Source organism: Temnothorax curvispinosus, unplaced genomic scaffold, assembly GCF_003070985.1.
Source record: "Temnothorax curvispinosus isolate PA1 unplaced genomic scaffold, ASM307098v1 QBEX01013138.1, whole genome shotgun sequence".
NCBI classification, from domain to species: domain Eukaryota; kingdom Metazoa; phylum Arthropoda; class Insecta; order Hymenoptera; family Formicidae; genus Temnothorax; species Temnothorax curvispinosus.
Window position 1 is genome coordinate 757924 of NW_020222918.1, and position 25597 is coordinate 783520.

The 25597-nt window shown below is 36.1% G+C and overlaps 1 protein-coding gene across 1 annotated transcript; it reads right to left on the minus strand.

Annotated features, from left to right (window-relative positions):
- Positions 1-8050: 8050 nt before the first annotated feature.
- LOC112463329 (homeobox protein Nkx-2.5-like) lies at positions 8051-13933 on the minus strand. The gene is made up of 3 exons (XM_025029682.1): positions 12606-13933; positions 8773-8989; positions 8051-8613 (listed from the first exon to the last, which is right to left on the minus strand). The coding sequence occupies exons 1-3, from the start codon at positions 13072-13074 to the stop codon at positions 8289-8291; spliced, it is 1011 nt and encodes a 336-aa protein (XP_024885450.1). The 5' UTR covers positions 13075-13933; the 3' UTR covers positions 8051-8288.
- Positions 13934-25597: the final 11664 nt, after the last annotated feature.

Consider the following 25597-nt stretch of genomic DNA (forward strand, 5'->3'; position numbering starts at 1 on the left):
ATCAATAAATATTTACAATTTTATTATCAATCTAATTATCAATGTCAATTATTGATTAATTTAAAATCGATATGATGATGATTGATAAAAAATAATTTAACACCCGAGAATGGATTTCCCGAGATGAATTATATTTTTATCTTTTTATATTATGTATACGATATTTTTTACGCACGTAACATAAATGGGTGAGATATTCATCAATCCTTTATATCATTCATCTAAGAAGTTAGAAAACATTAGGTTAATAATTCGACGTTAAATTAAATTGCTGATTCTTGGCAAAGGATAACTAACGTTGAAAAAAGAAATAATACACCAAAGAAATTAATCAAAGATGTATTCTTTAATTATTATACATATACATAACCGAGTAACGCTAACGTTAGAAATACACTAAAGAATAAGCTTACGATATTGGCAGCTGTTTTTTAGTTAGCTAAGGTTTTCCTTTTGAAATAATAACGCGGCGTGCAAGGGAGCGGAAATTGCTTCAAGTGGCCTTTGCGGAAACATCGAGCACTTTTCCGCGTATGTTATGTGCCTCGGAAAGTTTTTTCCTCTGACTTTCAAGTGCAGACGCTAGTTGTGCAATAAATTTCGTTCAGATGGTATTTTGTTGAATAGGAACAGAATTGTGTATAATGTTAAGTTACGAGAAATGTTCAGTTTTCTATTAAACATGTAACACAAATATGTGTGAAAGTATTGTATTTTTTCTGTACGACACTTATAGAAAATTATTTTATGACTCTTAAATAAAGTTTTACATTTGACATGGGGCTAATTTTAGAATAATTAATTTCTTTTTTATAATTATTTATAAGTAAGAAGATACCAGAAGAGCAAAGGTTTAAAATCATATATTTAGTAACAGATTAAACTGTTATCTTGTTTTAAAAAATGTAATCTTTATATTAAGCAAAATATATTTCGCAATCAAGTTTATCGATTGACATAAGTATACCATGAGGAAATAATGATTTTAAAGAATTCAACGTTTATTAAACTTCGGCATCGAATCATCAACTGCTACCTCGGCTTTGTTTGCAATCACATTATTTTCTACTGTTTTCTTTTATTCTCTACTGTTAATTATCATTACTCAATAAAATTGTTATTATTATAATTGTTATTATAAGAAATCAAACGCATGTTATTTACGTGACGTATTTGCTACTAATGCATTTACTTGAATACCTCGTATATTTACGATCGATGTCGATTTCCGCCGAATTAAATTTGATCCAGATGCCTCTTGTGAGTTCGCGGTTCGATACGGAAATATGGCGAAATGGTATTTATAAATAGGTAAGTTCTGACAGCTTGAGCGAAGCCATGGGCGTCTTTTGGGTTATCGCGCGAACACGACGGGTCATCTGGCAGTCAAGTGCTGCCCACATAGACGATTTACATCAGTGTAATCGCGTTCATGGTGCTACTGGTGCCATAAAGAGCCATGGGAACGAGCCGATAAGAATGTCACTGTTAATTTTATAAGACTCACGTGGCCGCATTGTATCTACCTAAACGAAATGCAACCTGCACCACAATCCCGTTCCAGACATCCACCTATTATATAGCCGCACTTGCGATAGGGGTTCCAATTTGGGGAGATAAATTAATCCGTACGATCGTCTCATCGATATATGTTGTCTACACGAAAAAGATAAAAAATTTATGTAGCATAAAAGAGATAAAGATTTCGATGAAACTTTCATCGGAAAACACGAAAGTAGAAGTTGGTTAATTTTCTTATTGAATCATTTAATTCTCGTGCCATGTATTCAGAATTAGATCGTTGTTAATTTTTGGAGGTTAAATAAACTAATCCTTTTGAGCATCAAATGTGTTTCTCGCATTTCTCAAACTTATAACGTCGATGCATCAATGCATCACTCCACATGCACCTTATATCTATGTCCTGTGATCAGCACGGTTCCATTACGATATCATGTATTCAGATAATCAATCACGAAACGTTCAACATAGAAATTTGATCCTATTTGCTTGTAAGCCAAAGGGGGACCGCGACGAACGTTTGCGCGAAGTCCCAAGAGAGAAAGCACGCGACGCTGTGCAAATAAATGAGCATATGCATAAAAGAGCCAATGTCTACAAATCAGATGACTTTAGTTATAAATGGGGGTTTTTTTTTTTACATACAGATCACATTAATCATCTCGACATTAAAAAATTAGAAAAGGGTTGCGAAACAGGAAAACCTACTTGTTGCATTTTGTATTAATAGAATTAATAAAGTTGACCATAAGATACGAAACATTAACATAAATATCTACTTTTGTATTAAAAATCAAATTGTGTTTACTTTTATTCTGAATATTGCTGATTTATTAATTAAAATAGATTAAAAATTAAAAAGAATGACATTATTATCTAGTAATCTGAAATATTACTTTTTTTGCCATCTTTAGGTATTTTCTAACTATTAAAAAATTATTGTTAAAGTTACTAGAAATATAAAATTATTTCTTTGAAAATGCTTACTTCCACACTCACAATCAGCCTTTATTTTAATAATTATTTATAAACGTATAGCGAAATTATTGAATTGAATGACGTCTTTTTCACTAAGGAATATATATATATAATGTGTAATTTTTACGAAATTTATCTAAAGTTATAATTGTGAGCAATTTATTTAAAAAAGAATTATGCGTTTATTGTCGTAGAGAATTCTGCTTTACCGTGCGTGAAACTATAACCGTTTGTCGCTTGCACTAGAACGCTGGAGAGATCAGGGGTTGTGAAATCGCCTCCCTCAGAAACTCACAAGCCTAAATATCTGATTTACCAACCTATGAAACAGTCATTCTCAGTCGACACTTTTTACTATTGGCATGTCCTGCACTCTATATTTTGTTACAGAAGACATTTCCAAAATGTTAAAATATATATTTCTATATATACGAATGTTATAAAAAATATATATCTCTACATACGTATTTAATAACATTAAAGTATATATACTAGGTACTAGGTATATATGATTCTTTTTAATATATAAGTCTTATTTCTTTTCAAGAAACATTATACATGTTGTACGTTTAAATCAATGAAATATTGGCGAGGGTTGTGTTCTCAATGATTGTTTATCATTGTTTTAAATTTTATTCATTATTTTAAATTTTTATAGTTTATATTTTCTTTATAAAATGTATTAACTGCTCTGCCATTTATATCCATGCAATTAAATTACACGTGACATTACACTTAATATATAACTTGTAAGATTGAATTAACATAAATAATGTTTCTTTTTGTTTTCAGAATACAAAGAAAGTCGCTGGTGAAGGTAGTGGCAGTAAGCTGTCCTCGTAGTTCGTAAGTACGAGAAACCTATGAAATATTTGAAAGAATTTCTTTGAGTCGTGGCAGCTGCATGAAACACCGCTGATTGGCCGCTCGTACGCCAATTTTCCTCGACGGCGCTTTGCCACGAAAAATCGCTAAATTGCTTCTTTGAAATGCCGGAAAAGCGGAGGAAACGGTTCCCTCCGTAGTTCGCTCGATAAGTTCTTCTTGGTAGACTTCAAGCGTCGTTACTCGCTTGATGATCCGCGCGATGTACTCGGGCTGATTTTCTCCCATCTCCGCAAATCCACAAAGTAGAGCAGGCATCGATGATCGAGAAAAAGAAATATTTTCGCACATGTGAGACTAAATAAAAACCCTTGCTGAACTAAAAAAGTTAATAAAATATAATTTTATTCTACTTCCGATTTAATAAGAAGGATACTCTTCTTATTAAATCGGAAGTAGGATAAAATTATATTTTATTTAATAAGAAGAGTACTCTTCTTATTAAATCGGAAGTAGGATAAAATTATATTTTATTAACTTTTTTAGTTCAGCATGCGTTCTTATTTAGTCTCACATATGCGAAAATATTTCTTTTTCTCGATCATCGATGCCTGCTCTACTTTGTGATGGATTTGCGGAGATGGGAGAAAATCAGCCCGAGTACATCGCGCGGATCGCATCAAACGAGTAACGACGCTTGAAGTCTACCAAGAAGAACTTATCGAGCGAACTAAGGAGGGAACCGTTTCCTCCACTTTTCCGATATTTCAAAGAAGCAATTTAGTGATTTTTGGGCGGGTTGGAGGGACAGGTGTTAAGTTGCTTTATTTTTCCGATCAGTTAAAACACTCGATCTTATATACATATAAAAGAAAATGTAATTTATCTAGAAATATAAAGTGATATGCAATATTTAATATTTAAAAATTTATGTTAGACTTATGTTAACTCGTAAATCATATTCGTCTCTAACGCGTTTCGAATGTTTTCTGCGAAATGGAGAGGTGTCCCCTTTAACGTCTTCAATAGTCCATGTGACACTCCGGCTCCTAGGTTTCCTTGGCAACCATCCCAATTGAAACGCGTGTCAGAAGTCGGAAGAATGGTATATAAGAGAGGTAGGAAAAAGTGACGACAGAGACGAAAGTAACGACTGAAATCTCAAACTTGGAACCGGCAATTGCGTTTACTTCGAGGGGGTGGCGAAATCAGATTTACATCGTACACTTGTTTTACTTAGTTAAGAGAGCCTGTTATATCTCTACAGCTTTTTTGTTTCAACGATTGCAAGTTAAAATGCGTAACTTAGTTCGCTTTTAATAATCTGTCTTAAAAATATATCCAACGAGATCCGTAAAATATTACAAGTCATGTTTTATGTAGAAAAAGGTCTGGATTATACTTTTAAATTTGGTTGTTCGATTTACATCCATTGTAAGAGATACCGCAGGCGCTTGAAAAAGTCAGAATTTTTTACCGTGCACGCAAATGGTTCGTGCAAAATTGATAATGGCCGGTATGTAGCCTCGAATGGCTGAATTGTCCTCTTTGAGTATGATTTTTTTTAATGAGATTCAAATTGATCTCGCGTTGATAATCTTCTTGCAGTGTAAGTCTTAATCTCGGTATACTTATCTACAAATTCATTGAAATGTAGAGAATATTTAGTTAGAAATATTGAAAAAGTATCTTTAGCTTTTCTTTGAAATTTTATCTTTTGAATATTGAAACGTGTTCTTGAACTAAAGAAATTTAAAAATAATTGAAATCCTTGCAAATTCTTAACAAAAACCAAGTGTTAGGAAATTTACTTTAAAAGAGAAATCGATGATATAATTATAAAAACACGATATATCTAATAGCTAATCCAACAATTCAATATTATAATATCCAACAATTATAGTATCAATAATTACAAAATATAGAAAACTGTAATAAAAATAAATATTTTTTTATTATGAAAGACAGAAGAATTTGTACGTAAGTATCTTTAATGCACAAAAAAATTAAAATAATTTAAACTTAAAAATGTTTAAAAATTAAAATATTTTATTATAACACTTTTTTATGATAGCAAACGAAAAATTTAAAAAATAAGTTTTAATAATTACTTTCAAATGTATTATATATAACTGCGTTATATATAATAGAGTATAAAGTAGTTTATTATTTAACAGATAGATTCTGCGTTAACTTTGCAAGTTTCTATTCCATACCATTTATTTAACGCGCGAGGCTTTCTCGTAACAAACGAAAGACGATCGTTTGGAAAACGGTGTAGCGAGGGGTTAAGGTGTAGAGCCATAGAGGGTGATCAAGGGAGAGGGTGGTCTTGCGCTATTAACAGCTAATGAAAATTAGCTTTCGTCGGTTGATTGAGCGTTAAATCGTTCCTTTCTTGTTTTACGGGACAAGTCCATTGGTGCACTCGAACGAATGTACTTCTGCTTCAAATTGTGAGCTTGTTACCTTCAATAGCAAATTCCTGAATTAAGGATTGAAAATGGTTTGTTGTATTCTGAACTAATATATTTTAGGTTTTAATATAGATTTCAAAATGGTTAAATACTCACCTCTAATGATTAAACATTGCCAGTCAATAATAACATTATTTTCCTAACAATATGATCTTAGTTTTTCAAAAATGAAAAAAGAGAATAAATTTGAGTAAAATTATTTTTTATATTGTATCTGTTTTATTAATAGACCTATTTAATTGGACGCGTTTTGCACTTGATTTATTTTATTTTTATAATTTTTTATTTAGCTATTTACAATTAGTCTCACAACCTAAGCGGGGATTTGTAGTATTGTTGAAAGAGTTTCTATTTATTTATCAAAAGATTGGAACAATATGTTGATTGCAATTAACGCGACAACTTCTACCCGTAATCTGTACTGATAGTTTAAACGTACGCGACGGAAAATTAGTGGGGCTGTATAGACTCCATAGTCGCTTCTGCAGTCCATTATGCTTCGTTTAGAACAGTTCTAAACATTGTAAAGCCATAATGCTCTTGCGCTAAACGAGGCCTTGTGTCGATGTACAGTTGCTGTTAGTGCCACGCAAAACTCATCGTAATAATTTGCGGCTTGCGTCATGAAAAATGTGCCGACCACTATAGTTTGTTGATACTCAGAAATGCCAAAAATACGAATTACGAACCAAATGGATGATAGACGATCTGAGAGCTTTCCTGTTGCTCGCCAAAATTAAAATTTCTTTTATTTATTTAACTATCCGTGTACAAAATTATTATTTTTTAATTATTTGTTACTTTATTTATCTTATTTTTTATAAAGTATTCAATTAGATATCTTTACAGATATCTATTGTATATATCTATCGTAGAGATATCTTGTTTTTTTACATATCCGGCATAATTGATGCTGGTAAATAATATAGCTAATTATAACTTGTTAAATATTCTATAATCACTGTGATTATTAATGTTGTGTACGCATGCAATTAGAACTTAAGAAATCTAAACAAATAAATTAAAAACTACTAATTCCTTGACACTCGGAAACTGTCTCGTAAGAATGTACACGGCGGGATGTAAAAAGCGTTTCGGTGAGGGCAATGTAACACTTTTATTTACAACAGATGAGTGTCAGATCTAGATTTTTTCTCGTCCGTCGGTTAAGCCTGCTCGTCTCCGTCTCCTGAATAAACATATCTGATGTCTGCTGGGCCCACCCAGACACAGCCATTAAAACTCTTATGAGAAAATCAGTTGCAATATCGTTAAGAAAACTCCATTTTCTACCTGCAACTTTGTATTTTTTTCGAGATGGAGAGAAAGGACTCTGGGGAAGGAAGGGAATTTTAAAGAGAAAACTTTCACGATAAATCCTGGTCGATATACATATATTTAAAGACATTTACGCATCTGTACTCTTAAACAATAAATTGAACTTGAACATGATACATGCATAGCGCATGTTAAACAAATTTAATTAGCATTATATATTTAATTCATTTTACATTACACACGTTCCGCTACTAATTGCACATATTCCGTTAGTAATTTGAGGAACACGTTTCCCATTTCCATTTTAAGAATCGTGCTCCGTCGTAATTTCTACGTCAGACAATATCCTCTCGATCAAGATAAAAAGCATGATGATTTGGTGTTTTATATTATATGATATAGTTGTGCACATCATCTTTATTTTTCTTCATTTCGAGATATGAAACTTTGAAGTTTAAAAACGTCAAAAGATTAATAAGAAGCTAATAAAACTATTAGGCTAATTTGATTCAAAAATTTTACTTTTCTTTTCAAGACTGAAGTTTAATACCTCAGATAACAGAAGAAAATATACAGATGACTTAATATTTCATGTTTTATACATTTATTTACAGACTAATTTACACGATCGTTTTTATAACGCCATTGAATTATAATAAATACGCGTGCGATGATCTCAGACAGCTATAAGATAATTGATAAATCCGGTTATTTATGTGTGTTAATGTAATTCTGAAGAAGAGACTTTTTATGCACATGTGAAGTGTGTGAAGATCAAAATGCAATTGAAAGACTTAGAAATAACGTGTTAAATTGCAGTATATTTTACAAATAAGCTATTATTAAAAGTATTATAAGTTATTAATAACATTTAGTATAGGTATAGTCAAATTTCAAACATTTTTTGATTCTATATTCTAAAAAAATACAAATATGCTTTTTGATCGAAGTCGTATAATAAATAAAAACATTCTAAAAATTTTATACATATATGATTTTCATATAATTGAGCAAATTGCCTAAGTCCTTCAATTGATTTCTCAGACAAAATCATAAACTTTCTAAAAAAGTGTTTTCAACACTCCTCACAATATTTCTATCTAAAAAGTATCATTCTGTAAATGATAATATTTTGCATCATTCTCTGAAGTACCATCATCTTCGTTTAGACATGGAATAATTATTGGTACTTCGAGAGATGTCTGTCATTCACTTCTCGTCTTTGATCTTCGAAATTTGATTTGGATCGAAATCGCGTGTGATCGGGCTTTGTACCTGAACATGGGTGGCATGTAGGGGTGGGCAGAGTAGCGGGTGATACGGTAGACAATAATACGGGAAACCGCCGAGTGCTTTGTTCGCGGGATGAATCTGCGGGCTCGACATTTGCCCGGGAAGTTGTCCGGAACCACGAAGAGGTAATCCCCTCAGATGCTCATCCGGATGTACCAGGACGCGTACAGCCACACGCCTGGCGCTTCCCGAGTTTACGAGGGCGCCCAATTCCTGCTGTTGGCGCCGCTTGGTCTTATACCTGAAGTCATTAACGACAGTCAATGAAATCGTAATTGGAAAGGAAAGAAATATTTTTTTAAGAAAGTCGAGAAAATTTATTTTTCCAGATTCATATTTTTCAAAACTTTCATATTAAATCAAGGAATATATCGAAATGTGTAAAACAAAGATTTTTCACCGTCGATTCTGAAACCAGATCTTGACTTGTGTCTCCGTTAATTTTAAGCCACGCGCTAAATCTGCCCTTTCCGGACCCGACAGGTATTTTTGAGCGGCGAATCTCCTTTCTAGTTCATAGACTTGTGCGTGCGAGAACGCTGCCCTGCTGCGCTTTTTTCTGTTCTGCAAACTTTGGCCTGAATTTTGCGACTCGTACGTATCGTCCTCCGCCTCATCTGTAAGACAGGCGAATGAACTTCATTTCATAAATAAAATTGCGATCTATTGTTTGCTGTGTGGGTAAACTTTAAATTAATAGAGGCTTAAAAATAAAGTTTTTATCATAACTTTAATATAATTTCAATTTTATCATTTATATTACGTTTATCAGAACTTAACGCATTCTAACGTATGTCTATAAATTGTTAGTATTGTAAATAATTTATTAGAAGAACAGAGCTTTTAAGCTTTTGCATATCGACGAACGGTGAAGTCTCATTTTTCAAATAACGCAAGCTTGCCGTTCAAATTCGTTTGCGGATAAATATTTGGATTTGCGCGAGAATCTGCAACTATACCGTAAAGCAATCGTTTAGCCCGAAAGTCGGAGTAACCATCAGCGAGCAGCCATAGAGACGGTGAACGATCGGAGAGAGAAAGAGCGAGAGAGAACCTCGTTGCTTTTGATGTCTCGTACAAACATTAACACATGTACTCGCTACTCCGACATGTTTACGCTTCTGTTCCGCGGTAATTCTCCTCTAAGTTTAACCGGTGGCACTAGAGTACAATCGTATTGCAGATCAGACTAGCTTCTTCTACTTGGCAACGCGCTTGATCCGCTACTTTGCGATGCATACCCCTTATTATGAACAAAAAATAACGTATAACTTTTTAACAAGATGATAAAAATTAATTGTATTACTGACAATGAATATAATAATAGTCCGCTTTAATTTTTAAGTATATTTTAAAGTATACTTGTAGATTCTTTTTATTCGTATTAAAATGAGGAAATTTTTACGCATTTGAAACAGAAAATAATAAATCTTGAATAAACTTTATCTTTTCGAAAATTTATCTCGATGTTAAGCTAAAATTTTTGTTTCGAGCATTTTTCTTCGCGAAGACGATTCGATTAATTCGATTTTAAACGATTTCTCAAAAATATGATAAAGTAATTCATCAAGTTCATTGACCTCATCTAATCAATAATCAATTAATATTTCGATATGTAAAAAAATGTTATTTTTAGTGTAGAAATGATGACTCTCCTAGAGTTGTAATAATTTATCGTAATAATTTTATCAATGAAATATCGTGTTCGAAGAAGAAATAAATGCTTCTATACATTTTAATTTAATACAGAAAAAAATTTGATAAATTTTTCTAAAATCTGAGAGTATTCGCGAAGTTCTCCAACAGTATCATAATTATTTCGCGCTCGAAACGCTCATCCTACGTCAATGTTTATCGTCGGTGGTCAGCAGGAGACGCGGAGCATTTAGAGAGATCTATATTTGATCACTTTCGACGTCGACTAGATGCCATCTCGTCCGGCTAATGCGTCCATCCTTCGGTGCTCGTCAAACATCCTATGGATGTTTATATCGAGTCTATATCGAGAGTTCAGTTCCAGGCGAGCAAGTGGCGTCGATTTACTCCGATTACATCGATGATCCTTCGAAACCACTAAAAACACTTTTCGACTCCTCCGTCGCGATGGAAAAGGACGCGAAAATCGGGAAGGATTTTCTCAGTTATTACCGTAATAAGTGGTTAAGAACAATTTGTCGCGACAACGACAATATTTTTTCGACTATCCATTATCATATTAAATGACTGGAGAGATTTCCCCTTGAAAGTGGACTCGTAATTTTCTGAGTGCACCTTGAATCGGTGCCAGCTCGTATCTACCTCTTCACCCTCGAGCCGTTGCAAACAATATACTATCGTACGGTTTCAGGTGACGATTCTTCGCTTAAGAGTAGGCGCTCTCTCTTTCTCTCTTTCGTAATGTTTATTTTATATTTATTGCTATCGTTACACAACTTATCTTGATAATTAAATAAAATTTTACATGACATATTGTAGAAAAGCTTTTCTTTGTTACACCTCAGTCATGTTTATATATTTTAATGCTTTTCATAAACTCGATGCCTATTGTTTTGTACAACTGATTGCGCGTAGGCATGTTATCATGTGATTGAACCACGTAATGTTTGGCAAGGGGAGAGATCGGCTCTCGAAGACCTGATAGCGGTTAAAGTTCAGCGAAAGAAAGAGGTCGAACGCGCGAGCCATTAAAAATATCTTTTAGACTCGCAGAGATATTTCGCGTATTTGTATTCTCGAATAAATTAAAGATACAAAAGAGATGTTTCTTAAAAACCAGATACGTTTTTCCTACAGTATTTTCTATAAATTATCCTTCTATTAACGCATCCTGAAACTACTGTAAATTGAGACTTATCGAAGGCTTTTCTAAATCATTTCGTATCGTTTTCTTCTTTGCAATATGTGCAATTGTAGGAGCAAAGTTATAAAATATTTTTAATTTTATCACATTTTAATACATATAATAATTTGCTAAATCCAGGGTGAAGACATTAATTGCTGGTTATGGTGAATAACGATTAGAATTTTATATCCTAAATGCTGAAAAATGTTTTTATCTTTTAACAATTACAAAGGAATACACAATAAAAATTCTGCGTACACGCATTCTATCATGAATGCTGTTAATCATGATTGATTTCACAAAGCAGTCAGTCCGAGGGAGAGTATCTGTTTACCTTCATACTAAGATAACACTATTCAACCACGTAATTCTATACTTTCGTATCAATAACGAGGGCGAATATTACGAAAAAATGGACAGAAGGGGATGCAAAGCTAAACTATCTTTATCTTGCGTGTAGTACATAACGTGTGCATATGGTACAAAGTAATTTAATTGATTAAATATAAAATATTACTATTTTATGGTGCAATATAATGGTGCATTATATTTGCGTGCAATACGTAGCACAGCGCGTATATAGTGCTAGCGGATGCAAACGATTAACTAAGAATTATTGCTATCCTATATGGAACACATAGCGCTACATCTGTCACGAATAAATCAATCACGAACGTTTACTCGGAAATAGTTAGCGATCGTAACCTTGATCTAAAACGGTTTAGTCTAAACGGAGGTAATCCGCGAATCCTTGCGTGCTTGAGGCACAGAGGAACAGAGTGTGGCCAGAGATCGAACAAGTGCAAGAAGTAGTCGGTACTCGTGACGTCTGCCGAGTCGAGTGCCACTTATGCTACTAAAATTACATTCAATTATGTTATCTGCGCTCGGGTTAACTTTAAAAACCCTTGAAAAGAGCTCGCCTGTTACGCGCGTATCTGCTCAAATGACCTCTTAAGCCCGCATCCTCGTGCCCGATACAAGATCCTCTGGCAGGTCACCATCTTCCAGGACTTTTAAGATATTGTTTTCGCTCGTGATATATTATGTATCGGTTTAACTACTTTTCCAAAAAAATTGATTCTGTTTTCCTTGAGACTTGACGCGATTAACAGTAGATCGATTTGATACTTAATATAGTCTGCTAACAACAATCTCAGTTTTTGGAAGAAAATTCGATTCTGTGATTGCATGCATGTGAAATTATCTATCAACTGCCGTTAGATTAAATTATTTTACTTAATTCAGTATTGCAGAATTAATGCTGGAGAATTGAAATACATAATATTATTTTGACATTTTATCCCAGAATGAAAAGAAACTCGCGACGCGCTTTTTGTTGCAGAATTATGCATGATAATTTATATAGTCATGCGAGTAGCATCACGTACCTAGATATTTATTTTTACTCATATCTAAGGCTTCGTCTTGCTGTCTATGAGAAGTCTCCATCGGCTCCTTAACAGGCTGATATGCCGTCAGGTTTCCCAGAGTCTCGAAGTGATTCTTGAATGTTCCCTGGGTCAAGTGCGGGATGCCTCCGAAATTTGATAAGTTCGCTTGCGCCAGGTTTCTCCTCAAGATATCCAACTCGTGTGCCATGCTCAACTCCGGGGTGGGCAGTCTCGGATAATGAATCACCTGATCATGATCGTAGCTTCCGTCAAGCTGCTCGTTCTCCACGCGCTCGTACTCGCGATTGTGTCTTCTCATCGACGTGGAAACGGCGGCCTGGATTTTTTCCACGTCGCATCTCTTCGGATCCGCGCAAGAGTTTCTCCGGCTCAGGATATCAGCGATACTGAAAGGGGTCGGTTGAGAGGGTTTCGGCGAGGCTTCGCTGCGTTTGTCGTCCTCCATCACTCCGTGCTTTGCTACTGTTCTCTTCCTCGCAACAATGACAGCTGCTTCGAAACAGTTCTTTCTATGCACTTGATGTCTTCCTTTCAGATCTTCTCTTCTTCTTCTTCGATCTTCTTCCTCATAGTTACAATCACCATTGATTGTCCACACACGAGAAAGGTCGTCGCGTCACATGTTATAGATTCTCACCGTGCAATTTCACTACCTTGTCTTTTCTTCACAAAAAACTTGGACTTTTTTTCACCCTTATAAACTTGTCCAAAAAAAATCTAACGATCATACGTCAAATTTTCTCAGTCACGCATGCTGCCATTCTCGCTTGTCCGTCGTCGACACGTTAGAACGGAGGATCGGCCGACGAATGTTAGGCGTCTTCCGCGTTCACATAATCCCTGGAGGCCGTCGAGCAGCCAGAGGATCGCTGGTAGGCCGACTGGCGTTATTAATTGTTATTCCCGAGTGCTCGACCCTTCTGATTCGAGTGTGCTTCGGTCAAGTGTGCTTGTCGCCCGCGGAGACTTATTTTTCGAATTACCACACTCAGAGCCCGCAGCTCTCCCTTCCTCCCTCGAGAAGAGCCTCCCTCTTTTACTCGACCAACCCCCACCTAAAAGACGCTTCGCCCTCTTCTCGCCCTTCTCTCCTCCCGCTTCTCTTTCTGTTTCACGAAGACCTCTACTTCCACGTTGATGATCTCACTCGAGGCGCTTTTGTCTCCGTTCATCGAGAAATAAAGCTCAACGCTTATCAGATTCCGACGACGCCTCTCATCAGCTATCGATCACTGTCTCACTGCAGGTCATAGAAATGATCTTTTTCTTTTCTCCTTAACGAGCTCAATGACTGTCTTCGTCGCCCACTCTCTCGTTCCCGGCTCTCCTAAGCGAGCTTGCATGCGCGAATACCGCGCGTTCTGAGGTAGGTGGAGCTTTGGATATTCTACGTGCGATCGGACGCGACGCTTCCGTCACGACGCAAGCCTCGCCCTACGGCCAATCCACGGCTTTTCCCGCGACGTCGCTTTTCCACGGTGGCCAATCCAGACGGAGACACAAGTCGGGAAAGATTCTGTCGCGGAGTGGGATCGCGGGGGATTTTTAGATCATCGCGATCGACCCCGCCGGAAACGTACGGGCACTTTAGAGATTTTCTCGTTTTGTCATCCGTGTCAGCGAAGATGATAAAAGGCTGCTTAACTTCTTGCGACGAAGCAATCACTCACAGTCGTCATACACGACGACAGTTTCATTATTGATGTATGCTTCGTGATTACTTAGACCAGGCCTGTCTAACTGCTCGAAGCGAAGGAGCCACTGCTCCCACTCTTACCACTTTAGACTTCCCCCACCATCCAGTAGTATCGGGGCAGCGGTTTCTCGCAGCATGAGTAGAAGTAGAATAGCTATATTCGATGGCTTTATGCGTAACTAAGAATACGCATACAGAGCACAAGTGCGTGTCATATTCTTATTTACGCATAAAGCAATATAACTGAGTATGGTATTGATGGTGATATCTCGGTATATATATGCGACTTTTTCAGAATATAATATATAATATAAATTAAATAAAAGTAGGCTTTCCTGAATAAATCAATAAGTAAAGGAAATAAGGAGGCAATAGGAACCAAACGCGGTAATTAATGCGCAATCAAATTATCGTAACAATAAATATATTATAATAAAAACGGACGTTTCGACACTTTTTTGTGTCATCTTCAGCGTAAAGAAAATACATGATGGTCCCGAAGATAATACATAAAATTCGACGAAGTTGATCTACATAATTCAATCAGGCGCAGTCTAAATTCACGACAATAATACATAAAAATGAATCAAATCGGAGCAGGTAACGCGTGAACCAAAAGTGTAAATAGAAAATAAAAACTATGAGCCAAATAGGTGCAGTCAACGAGTAAAACAAAAAGTGTAAATTAAAAATAAATTCCACAATAAACTCTGTAAAGCTATATCCACACAAACTTGCATAGGTGCATAACCATGCGCATAACGAAACGGATTGGTCTATTTCCTTATGCACATGCGTATGGACCAATCAATTCTTTTATGCTTATGTTTATGCGCTATGCAAGTTTGTCTGGATTGACCTTTAGTCAAGCGCAGTCAACGAATAAAACAAAAAGTGTATGAGTTTACATTCCTTTGTTCTATCGCCCCGTTACACAAGTTTTAACGATGACTATAGTAATTTATAACTTTTGACGCATAATGATCCATGTAAGTTGAATATGTAATTTGCATTATTGTTTCCATTTTATATTTGTTACCGGCAATTTATTTTGTTCCAGCATTAAATGTAATTTGATAAGGAAACCCAAATTAGAGATCAAAACGTCGTTTAACATTAATCAATTATTGCCAGTCAGGCCGATCAATAAATAACTTATTGAAATATTATTCAGTTTTAATAATATGGTTTAAGCCTTTAAGTTGTACTGTGCATACACGTCGTAACGTGAGAACAGTAAGCTCATAAGCAAGCTAAGATGCTAGATGCTATATCCGCTAGAACTAGGAATACGTGTCAAATATGGAAAGAGTCAGGAAACCAACTGGAAGAGTGGGGGGAGTCGAGCTCGAGCTCCGTGGCGGGGGAAAGAGCCACGAGTGGCCCGCGGGCCGCAGGTTAGACAGGCCTGACTTAGACTAGCATTTGATCAAAGTGTGCGTTAGCACATTAGGAAAGTAGTTAACAGATTCAATCAAATCAATCTATTGAATCTGATATCCCGTTTATAGAGTATGATAATCATTTTATAGTTTCTCAATCAATAGTGTGACATTTATATTTTGATATTTATTTTTTCTATAAACATTTTTTTTTCGTTTTTTACATCAACCGTTCTTGTTTAATTATTATGTTTATGATATAATTATTTTTATAAAAAATCATTATTTATCAAAGGTAACACCTGAAGCTAAAATCCACTTTAGACGATCTATGTTATTTATATCACATAAATCAGAAAAAAATTTGCAATTTTATATAAAATGTTTGAAGAATCAGAAAAATATATATAAGATATAAAGTACACATACATACATCAAAATATATGACTTATAAAATTATAAATAAAATTCTATCCTAAAATCTGACGCAAATTACAAGCGAGTGAGCTTAGCACTCATTTACAAATTAGTAAAATGTAACATTTCAGTAACAAAGTACGATAGAAATTACGTTTCACATAGTCATGTCTCTATTCGACGAAAAATGATCCAAGTTAGAAATCGCAGTTGATAATTTCAAAAAGTTACCCCGTTCTCTTTGTACGTAGGTTCACGAGCGGAATGGTAGGTAGGTGCCTACGTACTTCTCGTCTCGATACGTTGCGAGAGAAACTGCGCGGTGCATATATAGGGTGTGCTTTACATAACAATCGCCGCTAAAGACTCGCAGCATTGTCTGCCACGTGCTGGCACCCGAGTTCCTATGGCGGTTTAATTAAGTGTGAACCACAGGAACGTGAACTACGCCTGAGTTGATCCGATGATGACCTCGCGCGCTCGAGATATCGATGAGAAAATACTTTCGCTCTCTCCACCGTCTCTCCCCCTACCTCATGGTGTGGCGTGGTGCATCATTCGCACTCTTGTCGGAAAGACGCGTGTACATCAATTGCAAATTCTATTGTCACAAGATGCATAATTAGAATCTTAATTATTTTTGTAAAAACATGTTATAACAAATTATAATATGTGTTTACAAAAAGTCACTTATACTGATAAATGTTTATTTCAATTACACAAATTGGAAAATTCTTTATCAAAAAGATGATTTGGTTTTTTCTCATCGAGTGACATTTTTATTAAGTTATCAATTAACAGAAAAAAGAAATGTAAATAACTCTAGACATGCTTCAACGCTATAATGTGATGATCAAAATGATTGTAAGAATATCTTTTCTCTACTTTTTCCAAACGATTAGACAAATATTTAAAAAAGTGACTGTTATCTTAAGATATATATTTTTAATTACCTGAGGTATATATATTATGTGTTATTCTTTACATATACAATATTTTTATATAAAATTATTTGGCATTATTTTCCTGTTTAATTATGGTATGAAATAAGAAAAATCTATTGTATAAACAATAGACAATTAAATTGTGAATGACATACGAATTTCCGCGAATTTTGATAATTACCTACAATCAACAAACTTTTTTTAAATAAAGAACAAATCGTGTATCAAGTACCATTATGCTTTAAGTATCCGGACCGGAAATTGGAAAAACGCCATCCGCCATTTGCTTGTTACAACTCCGTTATATATAGACGATCTCAGGCCAATCTTAAGTCTACATACCGAGACCTCTTTTTCTCGATCCGATCTAATCAATAATAAATTATAGGGGGATGGTGGTACATCTCTCCCCTAAAGCTAAGGCTCTGACCCTCCCGCTCAATTGGTCGCAATTCTTAAAGACCTTAATTGGCGCGGAAAATTATACCTTATTTCAGTTACCCCCGAACAAGTCCGGCGTCCGCCCTTCGCCGTCATCCTTTACTCAACCTTGCTGTACTTTGTTGCCTCTCGTCTTCTCCTCCTTCGCTCGATTTCTGCCACTCGGATATTTCTTTTTCCGCCATGAGCAATCGTTCGAAATATCGAGATCGCGCGATGACGAGCATCTATATAGAGCGGGTGGAATTTTTATTGCAATGAGAGACACGTCGTGAGATAGGTCGACCAATTACGGGATGAAGTGTCGATCATTTACGAAATGAAGTCTGTGTCAGCGAACATCTCGGCAGCATCCGTCTGTCAACTCTGGCAGTCGTCATGCATGCGACAAGTCGGGCCGGTTGCGCAAAAAGTCACCGGCCTCGACGTTCGTCTCAAACGGAGCTTCGCGGTTACCCTTTTAACAAGCTCGTCGTCGCCTGTCGCGTGAAGAGAGCGACTGGAGATGTCCCATAAAATCAAATAGTTCCGTACGAGGGCTCCTTCCGAGCCCGATTTAACCGGCAGTCAATAAAGACTGCGAACCAACAGCGGGGCTCGTTCAACGACCGTATCGGAACGAAAACGAAACGTTAACGTAAACTGAAAAACAATCGTCGGCCACGGCGGCTGTCACTCCAACGAGGAGTTGGCATCCGCGTGGCAGAGTCATCTGTTCCCTACGCGGTCGCGAACGTTTATTTTTCCAGAATGGTCGCTAAAACACCCTCGTTCCGTTCGGTCCTCCAAGTAATTTTAACTATTTATAGCGGTCCACCTAGACGAGTTATTGGGACATCTTTTTACAGGAAAGGTGCTAAAGTAAATTGATAAGTAGCGCTTATTAACGCTTATTATGTAACTTGAATTTATCCGGCTCCGAAGTCTGCCTATTTAATTTAAACATTTTCAAGCTAAATGATAACTGACTGAAACAATGTCTTGTCACATAAACTTTTTTACAGTTGAGGAGAATATGTAATTATTCTTCCAAATTGCATGTTACTTTTTTCATAATAAAACAGAATATAATTCTCATCCAACGTATTTAATTGTTATAATTTATATCATTTTATAGAAAATGTAAACTTAAGAAACATTTACAATTTACAATCTTATTATATAACATCATAAAAACATTAGAAAATATATACAATAAATATAGATAAATCTTCAATTTTATAATTAAAAATTTTTTTATTTAAAATTTATAATTGGCACAGTACTATATAGAATCATGGGTAATAAATATAAATGTTTATATGTATATATATTTATATTATGCATAATATACATATATAATATATATGTATAAATTTCATTTGTATGACGAAAATAATGACATGCAAAGTTTGAGTAGCCAAGAAAAATCGACGAGAAGGAGCTAATCGTGCGGGACGCGCGATGCAGAGGCAGAGAAGAGAGAAAGGAGGAAGAAAGGAGAGAGGAAACGTGAATGAGCGGGAGTGGCGGCGGCAGCACACACTAAGCACTAATATTACGTCTCTGGACTGACAGACGCGCGGACTTTAAAACCCAAGACTAACAAACAGTTAGCAGTCATCCGGTCTTCTTGCTTTTATATTCTTACGCGGCCGCCCATATCGCGCGCCAATGCTCGCGCGCGAGTAGAGCTCTCTTCTCCCCGCATGTCTCGCACGCGGGTTACTTTCGCGTCGTCAAACGGCGCGATCGAAATTTCCTGCTCGTCTTCGCCGAAGGCAGGAACGAGGTTTCCTGTCGACGGGGAATTCGAAGAGAAGTCGAGCCACCTCATCAAAGCTAAGAGCGATTTTCTTCGCCGCAGAAATGGCCATTCTTAGATATCGTTCGCAGAAGGGTTGTTTCATCGCGATACATTGCGATGTCGAGATTATCATACACAAATTGACACTCACGTATGTTTATATACGAGTTGTATCAGCTTACTGTATCCGACATTTGTTGTATAGATAATCTTATATTTTATAAACGATAATTAAATCAATTCTTTACTGCAAATACAATTACATTTTAAGAAAACTTAAAAAAAAAAATAATATCTATGACGTAACTATTTATAACAATAGCAAACCATCTCGTTAATGATTAAGAATCGAATTGGGAATTCTTTATCTTTATTTTTAACTTCCTAAACATGCTCTCCAAATATTGTAATCTCATCCCAAATCTTTGCGAGTAATAATTTACGTTTTATTATTTTTACGAATATTATAATGGATAACGTGTCTTTCTTTTTCTATAGAGATATAATATTAATTATCTGTGCCAGATACACAATTTTCAAATTGTACGAAATGATTTATTAGTTATTGATTAATCTATATAGTTTCTAACTTTAAGTATTAGAGCTACTTTATTAATATCAATGTAGAGATTATCAACATAAGAAAATTAATCAATATAATAATTATATGAAGATATATATTTTATCATCAAAGGATACTTAAAAAACACATATAGGGTGTACATATCTTGTGTGAAACTTGTAAAGATGTATCCTTTGATAATCGAGATTTAACATGATTATTTTATCGTCAAGAGATATTAAAGGAGAATTCTCATATATTGATATTTGTCTGATGTTCACACCACTACCACTTCACGCATGCGTTTTCTACTCTACCAGCAGATGTGAAGAGAGATTAGTATCGAAAGTATACCAGCATGGTTTGGGGTATCCCACCACAGATGGCTGACGATGGTCGTGAGTTTTCTTCTGCCGAGCTTCCAGCACATTCAGCTCTACCAGTAGAACGAATCGTAATAGCCCATAAATCCCCGTTTTTTCCCTAGGTACCAGGTCTTTTTATTATTTTCGACCAAGCGAGTGTGAATAATCAAATAATTATCCGTCCGAGTCGTAATTAGGCCACCACGGAGGACCTTTTTTCCAAAAGCCATCGTTCGTGCTCTAGAATTAAAAGCCTCGGATAGAATGACATTTCGCGTAATAACACAATACATTTCACATAATTCTAATTGTCTTACACCTTCGAGGTAGATCATCGTGTGAAATGTTGAATTGTATTTATTCTAAGATGCATCAAATTTACGAATCCTGGATAGAATAACTATTTAATATTAGATTTTTAAATGCCATTAAATTAGGCGAAATATCTAATTCGTTTAGAGACGTATTTAATCTATAAAACTTATAACACGCGAAACCAATTTTGGAATTAAAGCACATTTATTTTTTAAGATTTTTCGGAGTAAGGTTGCATACGCGCAAGGAGTTAACAAGGGGAGATTCGTTGAAATGTCGTCATCGTCAATGTCGTATCTTTTTCGCGGATAATCCTTTCACCTCACTTCAAGGACTACGGACAGGAAAAAGAGGAGATTGGTCGGTTGGAGTGAGCGATCCGCGAAAGGAAGAGGACGAGGAAGAAATAAAGAGTATGGCGGACGCGGAGCGTGGCGGGATCCTGGTAACTCCCGGGGGTCATGATTAATCAATTAGCGATCTTTGGAGTCCCTTTAAAAATCGACGCCGCGGAGCGGGAGGGTTCGGGGCAAAAAAAAGGCTAGCCGCCCAAAGGAACCGCCGATGACGCGGCTGAATCCGTTGCACGACCGCACTGTCAACCGATTTTCGAAAAAATTCGATCACGTCGATTGTTTGCCCTGCCGATCGCACCGCGTTTGGATCCTACCTCATCTTCCGCTTCTCTCAACGGAGTTCTTCATCAACCGACAAATTCTATTATGTCGCCTGAAAGAAAGGATTCCCTTTCGTCTCTTCTAGCGGTCTGTTTCGATCCATTGAATAGCGTAATTAAGTTGTAAGTGGATTAATTTTGAGAACACACACAGTAAGGGATTTAAACGAGTTTCAGAAATGTCGATCTTGAGATTTTGCAGAATATTTCCAAATAGGGGATGTCAAAAACGAGTTGTTTGAAATGTAATTAGTTGATAAAGTCTTAAAAAAAAATAACTATGTTACATTTCTTTTAAAATATTTATTGCGTTGGTATATCGTCTAAATGCCGCAGTTCAGAAAATTAAGGAAATTGAGTTTCAGTCGCCCGAATATCATTCGCGTGCAATATATCGCTTAAAATCGAGCTATAACGTCCAAGTTGCACATGGCATCCGTGTGTTTTCAGCATGCGAACGTGTTCAATCATAGGAAGCCCGAATTTTATTGTAGGTCCAAAAGCAGCCGCACAAATCCTTCAGGTCACTCTGGACGGTTATCTCCTCCTTCCTGAAAGCTTTTTATTTTATTGCTGCATCCTCCTATAATGCATACCTCGGAACGTGTTCTTACTTTTATTACGAGCCTGTGTCGGCAGTCTTTGATTTAATTAACTCTTAAAGTTCTGTTACCTTGTCCGTTACCGACACGTTCCCCAAACGGCAAGAAGATAGAAATATCAAGAGAGAAAACCACTCTAAACCGATGCTATGTGGGAAACTAACATCGAGATTCTTTGCGGGTAACAACAATGTAAATAACTACAATAAACATAGTTTTAGCTTTACTCCTTGATTCTCTATTTTTCTGCATTTAGGGCATGTGCTATCGGTATTTCAAATTTTATCTCGTATCGACGTAGACTTTTATTATTAATTATACATGTAGATGTAGTATTAATAATAATAAATGTGCAATTACAATAGTAATAATTACATTAAAATGACGATCGAAACTTTGTGTTTAAAGTTAAGATTGTTTCATTATTATTGTTTTTTTTTCGAGTAAGACCTGATCATTATAGGATCGATTAATGAAGTAGACATCACATATATGGAAGGGAAACTATCGTTTCTATTATTTTATTTAACACTCGAAGCAGCTTTGCCATCTAGAAACTATGTGAAGTAAACACAACCTTATATTATCGAAGATTATTTTCTCCCTCTCGTCCACGCACCGCATTCACGCACTGCATCGCCACGAGTTATTAGTCGACTATCTGACTTAGTTATTACGTAGTTAGATATTTATGTTGCAAAGAGAAAAACTCTTTGACGAACTAATGGAGACGACCGATTAATTAAATGATTATTAATCGTTCGAGCTGATGTATAAATGCACCGGCGGATAGGCTCATCTTTCCTTAACGATAACTACTGGCATTTTCCATGTCTGCAATTTTACGTTTTTTTTTTCCAAAAACGTGAATAACCGCTTTGAAGACTTTTCCAGGGACGAATGCCTTGCCTGTAGAAAATAACACAACAAAAATGTAATGAATTAGTAATTCAAAATTCACATGTCAAATAAAACTGAATTTATCGGCTGATAATACATCGAAATTGTAATACATCGTAATAACTATTTATTATTCAATAGGTAGCAGTTTTGTTTCATGTTTGAATAACATGCTAAATCATGTTAAGCGAAAGTATTGAGATTCTTACGTTCATATTTATTTATAGAGTCAATTGTGATTGATCATTCGATTGCGATTAATCACGCATTCTTCTATATTCTTTCTTGATTACTAGTAGCCAACGAGCAAATATAGATTCAAAAGTTGCAATAAAAGAAATACACTGAAATTTTAGATCTCGTTAACGATTTAATTTTGTTTTTTACTTACAAATCTGCATCGCGTAATTTAGAATTGCGTTTCACAGGCCAGTTCTACAATAAGTCATATGTCGGAGTCGAATGTTGGAACGTAGCCGATGGTCCAATGAGGAAAATTTGTTTTCGAAAAAGAAATTTTCTTATTAGATTAGACCATCGGTTGCGTTCCGACATCCGAATTCGACATACGACTAATTATATTGTAGAACCTCAACGTTATTCTTAAAAGAATAGAAATGTAGCGAATCCAAGAGGTCGAAGAAAGATATCTCTTCAGGATGGAGGGAGGGGGTCAGGAAGATGCGATCGGATAATGAGTAATGAGAAAGATCGTTGACGCGGATAAGCGGGGAAATTTTCCAAGTTCAGCGCTGCGAAACGATCGATCCTGTCATCGAGGCGGGTAGTGAGAAAATTGCTAGAAAGACTCGTCGACTAATTGTTTAATTAGGGTCTCCGTATATCCACGTAGGATCTAAGCTGGTCGGGACGCGGGAGGAGGGAGGGAGGAAGGGAGGTACCGATCTCTCCAGGATCGCTCGATCTTCTCGCGCCTTCGGGACCGGGCATTCGCGTGACCCGCTAATTTCCCTAATAGATTAAGTATCGGAAGAGGTTGTCATTTGGCTGGCACGCTAAGTGAGGCGAGCACCGAGCACCATTGTTTCACAAACAAAAGCCGGCCGCTTTGCGAGTCATGGCGGCGCTCTTTGAACGCCCCTCGACCAATCAGCGACCGCCTTTAGAGCGCCAAGTACAAAAGAAACCGGCCGGAGATGATTGAGATTTTCTGTGTGTATTGCCGCTGCCTTATACATCTCACAAAGAGAGAAAGAGACGAAGGCACGGAGAAAGGGAGGAGAGAAAGCGCGGTGACGCGTAAGAGAGGAGAGGAGGCGCGAGTTTGTTAGAAATAGATGATAGAGAAACGACGCCGAGAGAGTATCGATCGATAAGAAACGGAAAAAAAGACTAATGAACACTTTAGCACTTTCGCTTAATTCATGTCGTGCAATTGTTGTACGAAGAATATATTTGTGCATTTATAAACGTTAGAACACAGCCAGCGGAAGATCAAATATCCTCGCGACACACAAACGAACAAAAAATACAACAGGGTACTCATGTTTGAAAAAAATTGCTATTAAATATGCTCGCTAATGGATTACTGTTTCTATACGCGTACCTACGGTACGTTCGCGATGCCTAAATGCAGCGCTTCATGGAAACGTACTACGGAGCACATGCGTCCGGTACTCTCGACCGTTTCTGTGGAACAGAACGGTGACGGTCGCCAACTGTGAACAATTCCAGTTTACGTGTCGAAGGAAAATAATGGCTCTTTTGAAATTCAGCACGGAATAATCATCGCATAGTCGAACTAACAGAACATAGACGAGTCCAAAGTTTTAACCCTATTCGCTCCAACCATGCCTTTCGTGTCCCACAAATTTCTAACAGTCGTTTGTTCCGGAAAACAAATGATCGTGGGAGAATCCCCTCCACGCCGGAAAAAAGTTATTGTGGCAGGGAACCTCAGGTAAAAATTTCAAAGTCCTAGCTCATTTACTCTCGAAACGGGGAACAATCAAAATCTCGGTGGGACACGAAAGTGCATGGTTGGAGGATTACGTCAGTGTTGTGTGAAAGGTAAATGAGCATTTTTTTCGATAAAAATGTATTTTTGTGTATAATTTAACCGTATTTAAAATATTTTTGTCGTTAAAAAAGAAATTTAACATTCCACAGAGGTCTATTATGGCTCAGAGGCAGGTGGAAGAGGTGGGGAGGAGCTACGATTATATAAAAAAAATTAATTTTTTTATATAAAAAATATCTGTCACACTTCAAATTCGCCTTTTCTTATTCAGAATTTCTTTTTCTAGCATTCTTTAAGTCCTTAAAGTCCTTCTGTGCCATTTAAAAATTACCAAATTTGCGGCGACGAAATTAAGTATTCCTATTTAATTAATAATTATCTCATATTTTTTTTCTCATTTGCACTACTTTTAGCTTTAATTTGCGTTTTGGTTCATTAAGCTTCGTCAATTTGTTCGTGAGTTATGATTTTTTAAGTAAAACGAGTCGTAACATGTGTTTGTCAACATATAATTGTTATAAAAATATATTTAAATAAATGATTTTCAAATGTTCTTTACATTGATTTTTAGTCGAAGGTACAAAGATATTATAATAATTTTTGGGGAATTTTTCAAAGCTATTAACATTATAAAAAACACGTGAGACTCGAAAGTGCATGGTTGGAGGATTATTGGGGTGAAAAAAACGTTGGAGTGAATAGGGTTAAGAGAGCCAGCCACTCATTTGTGCCAAGATACGACCATTCGATTTTCATCTGGAAGTGCTACATACGATATTCATATCGGAGTACATTACGTCTGCATGTTACAGTGTTGCATAAAAGTCATAATGTCAGATATTTTAGGATTGCGAGAAATTTTCATGGAAAGTTCCCGAGACTCTATAGCCGACACTCACGC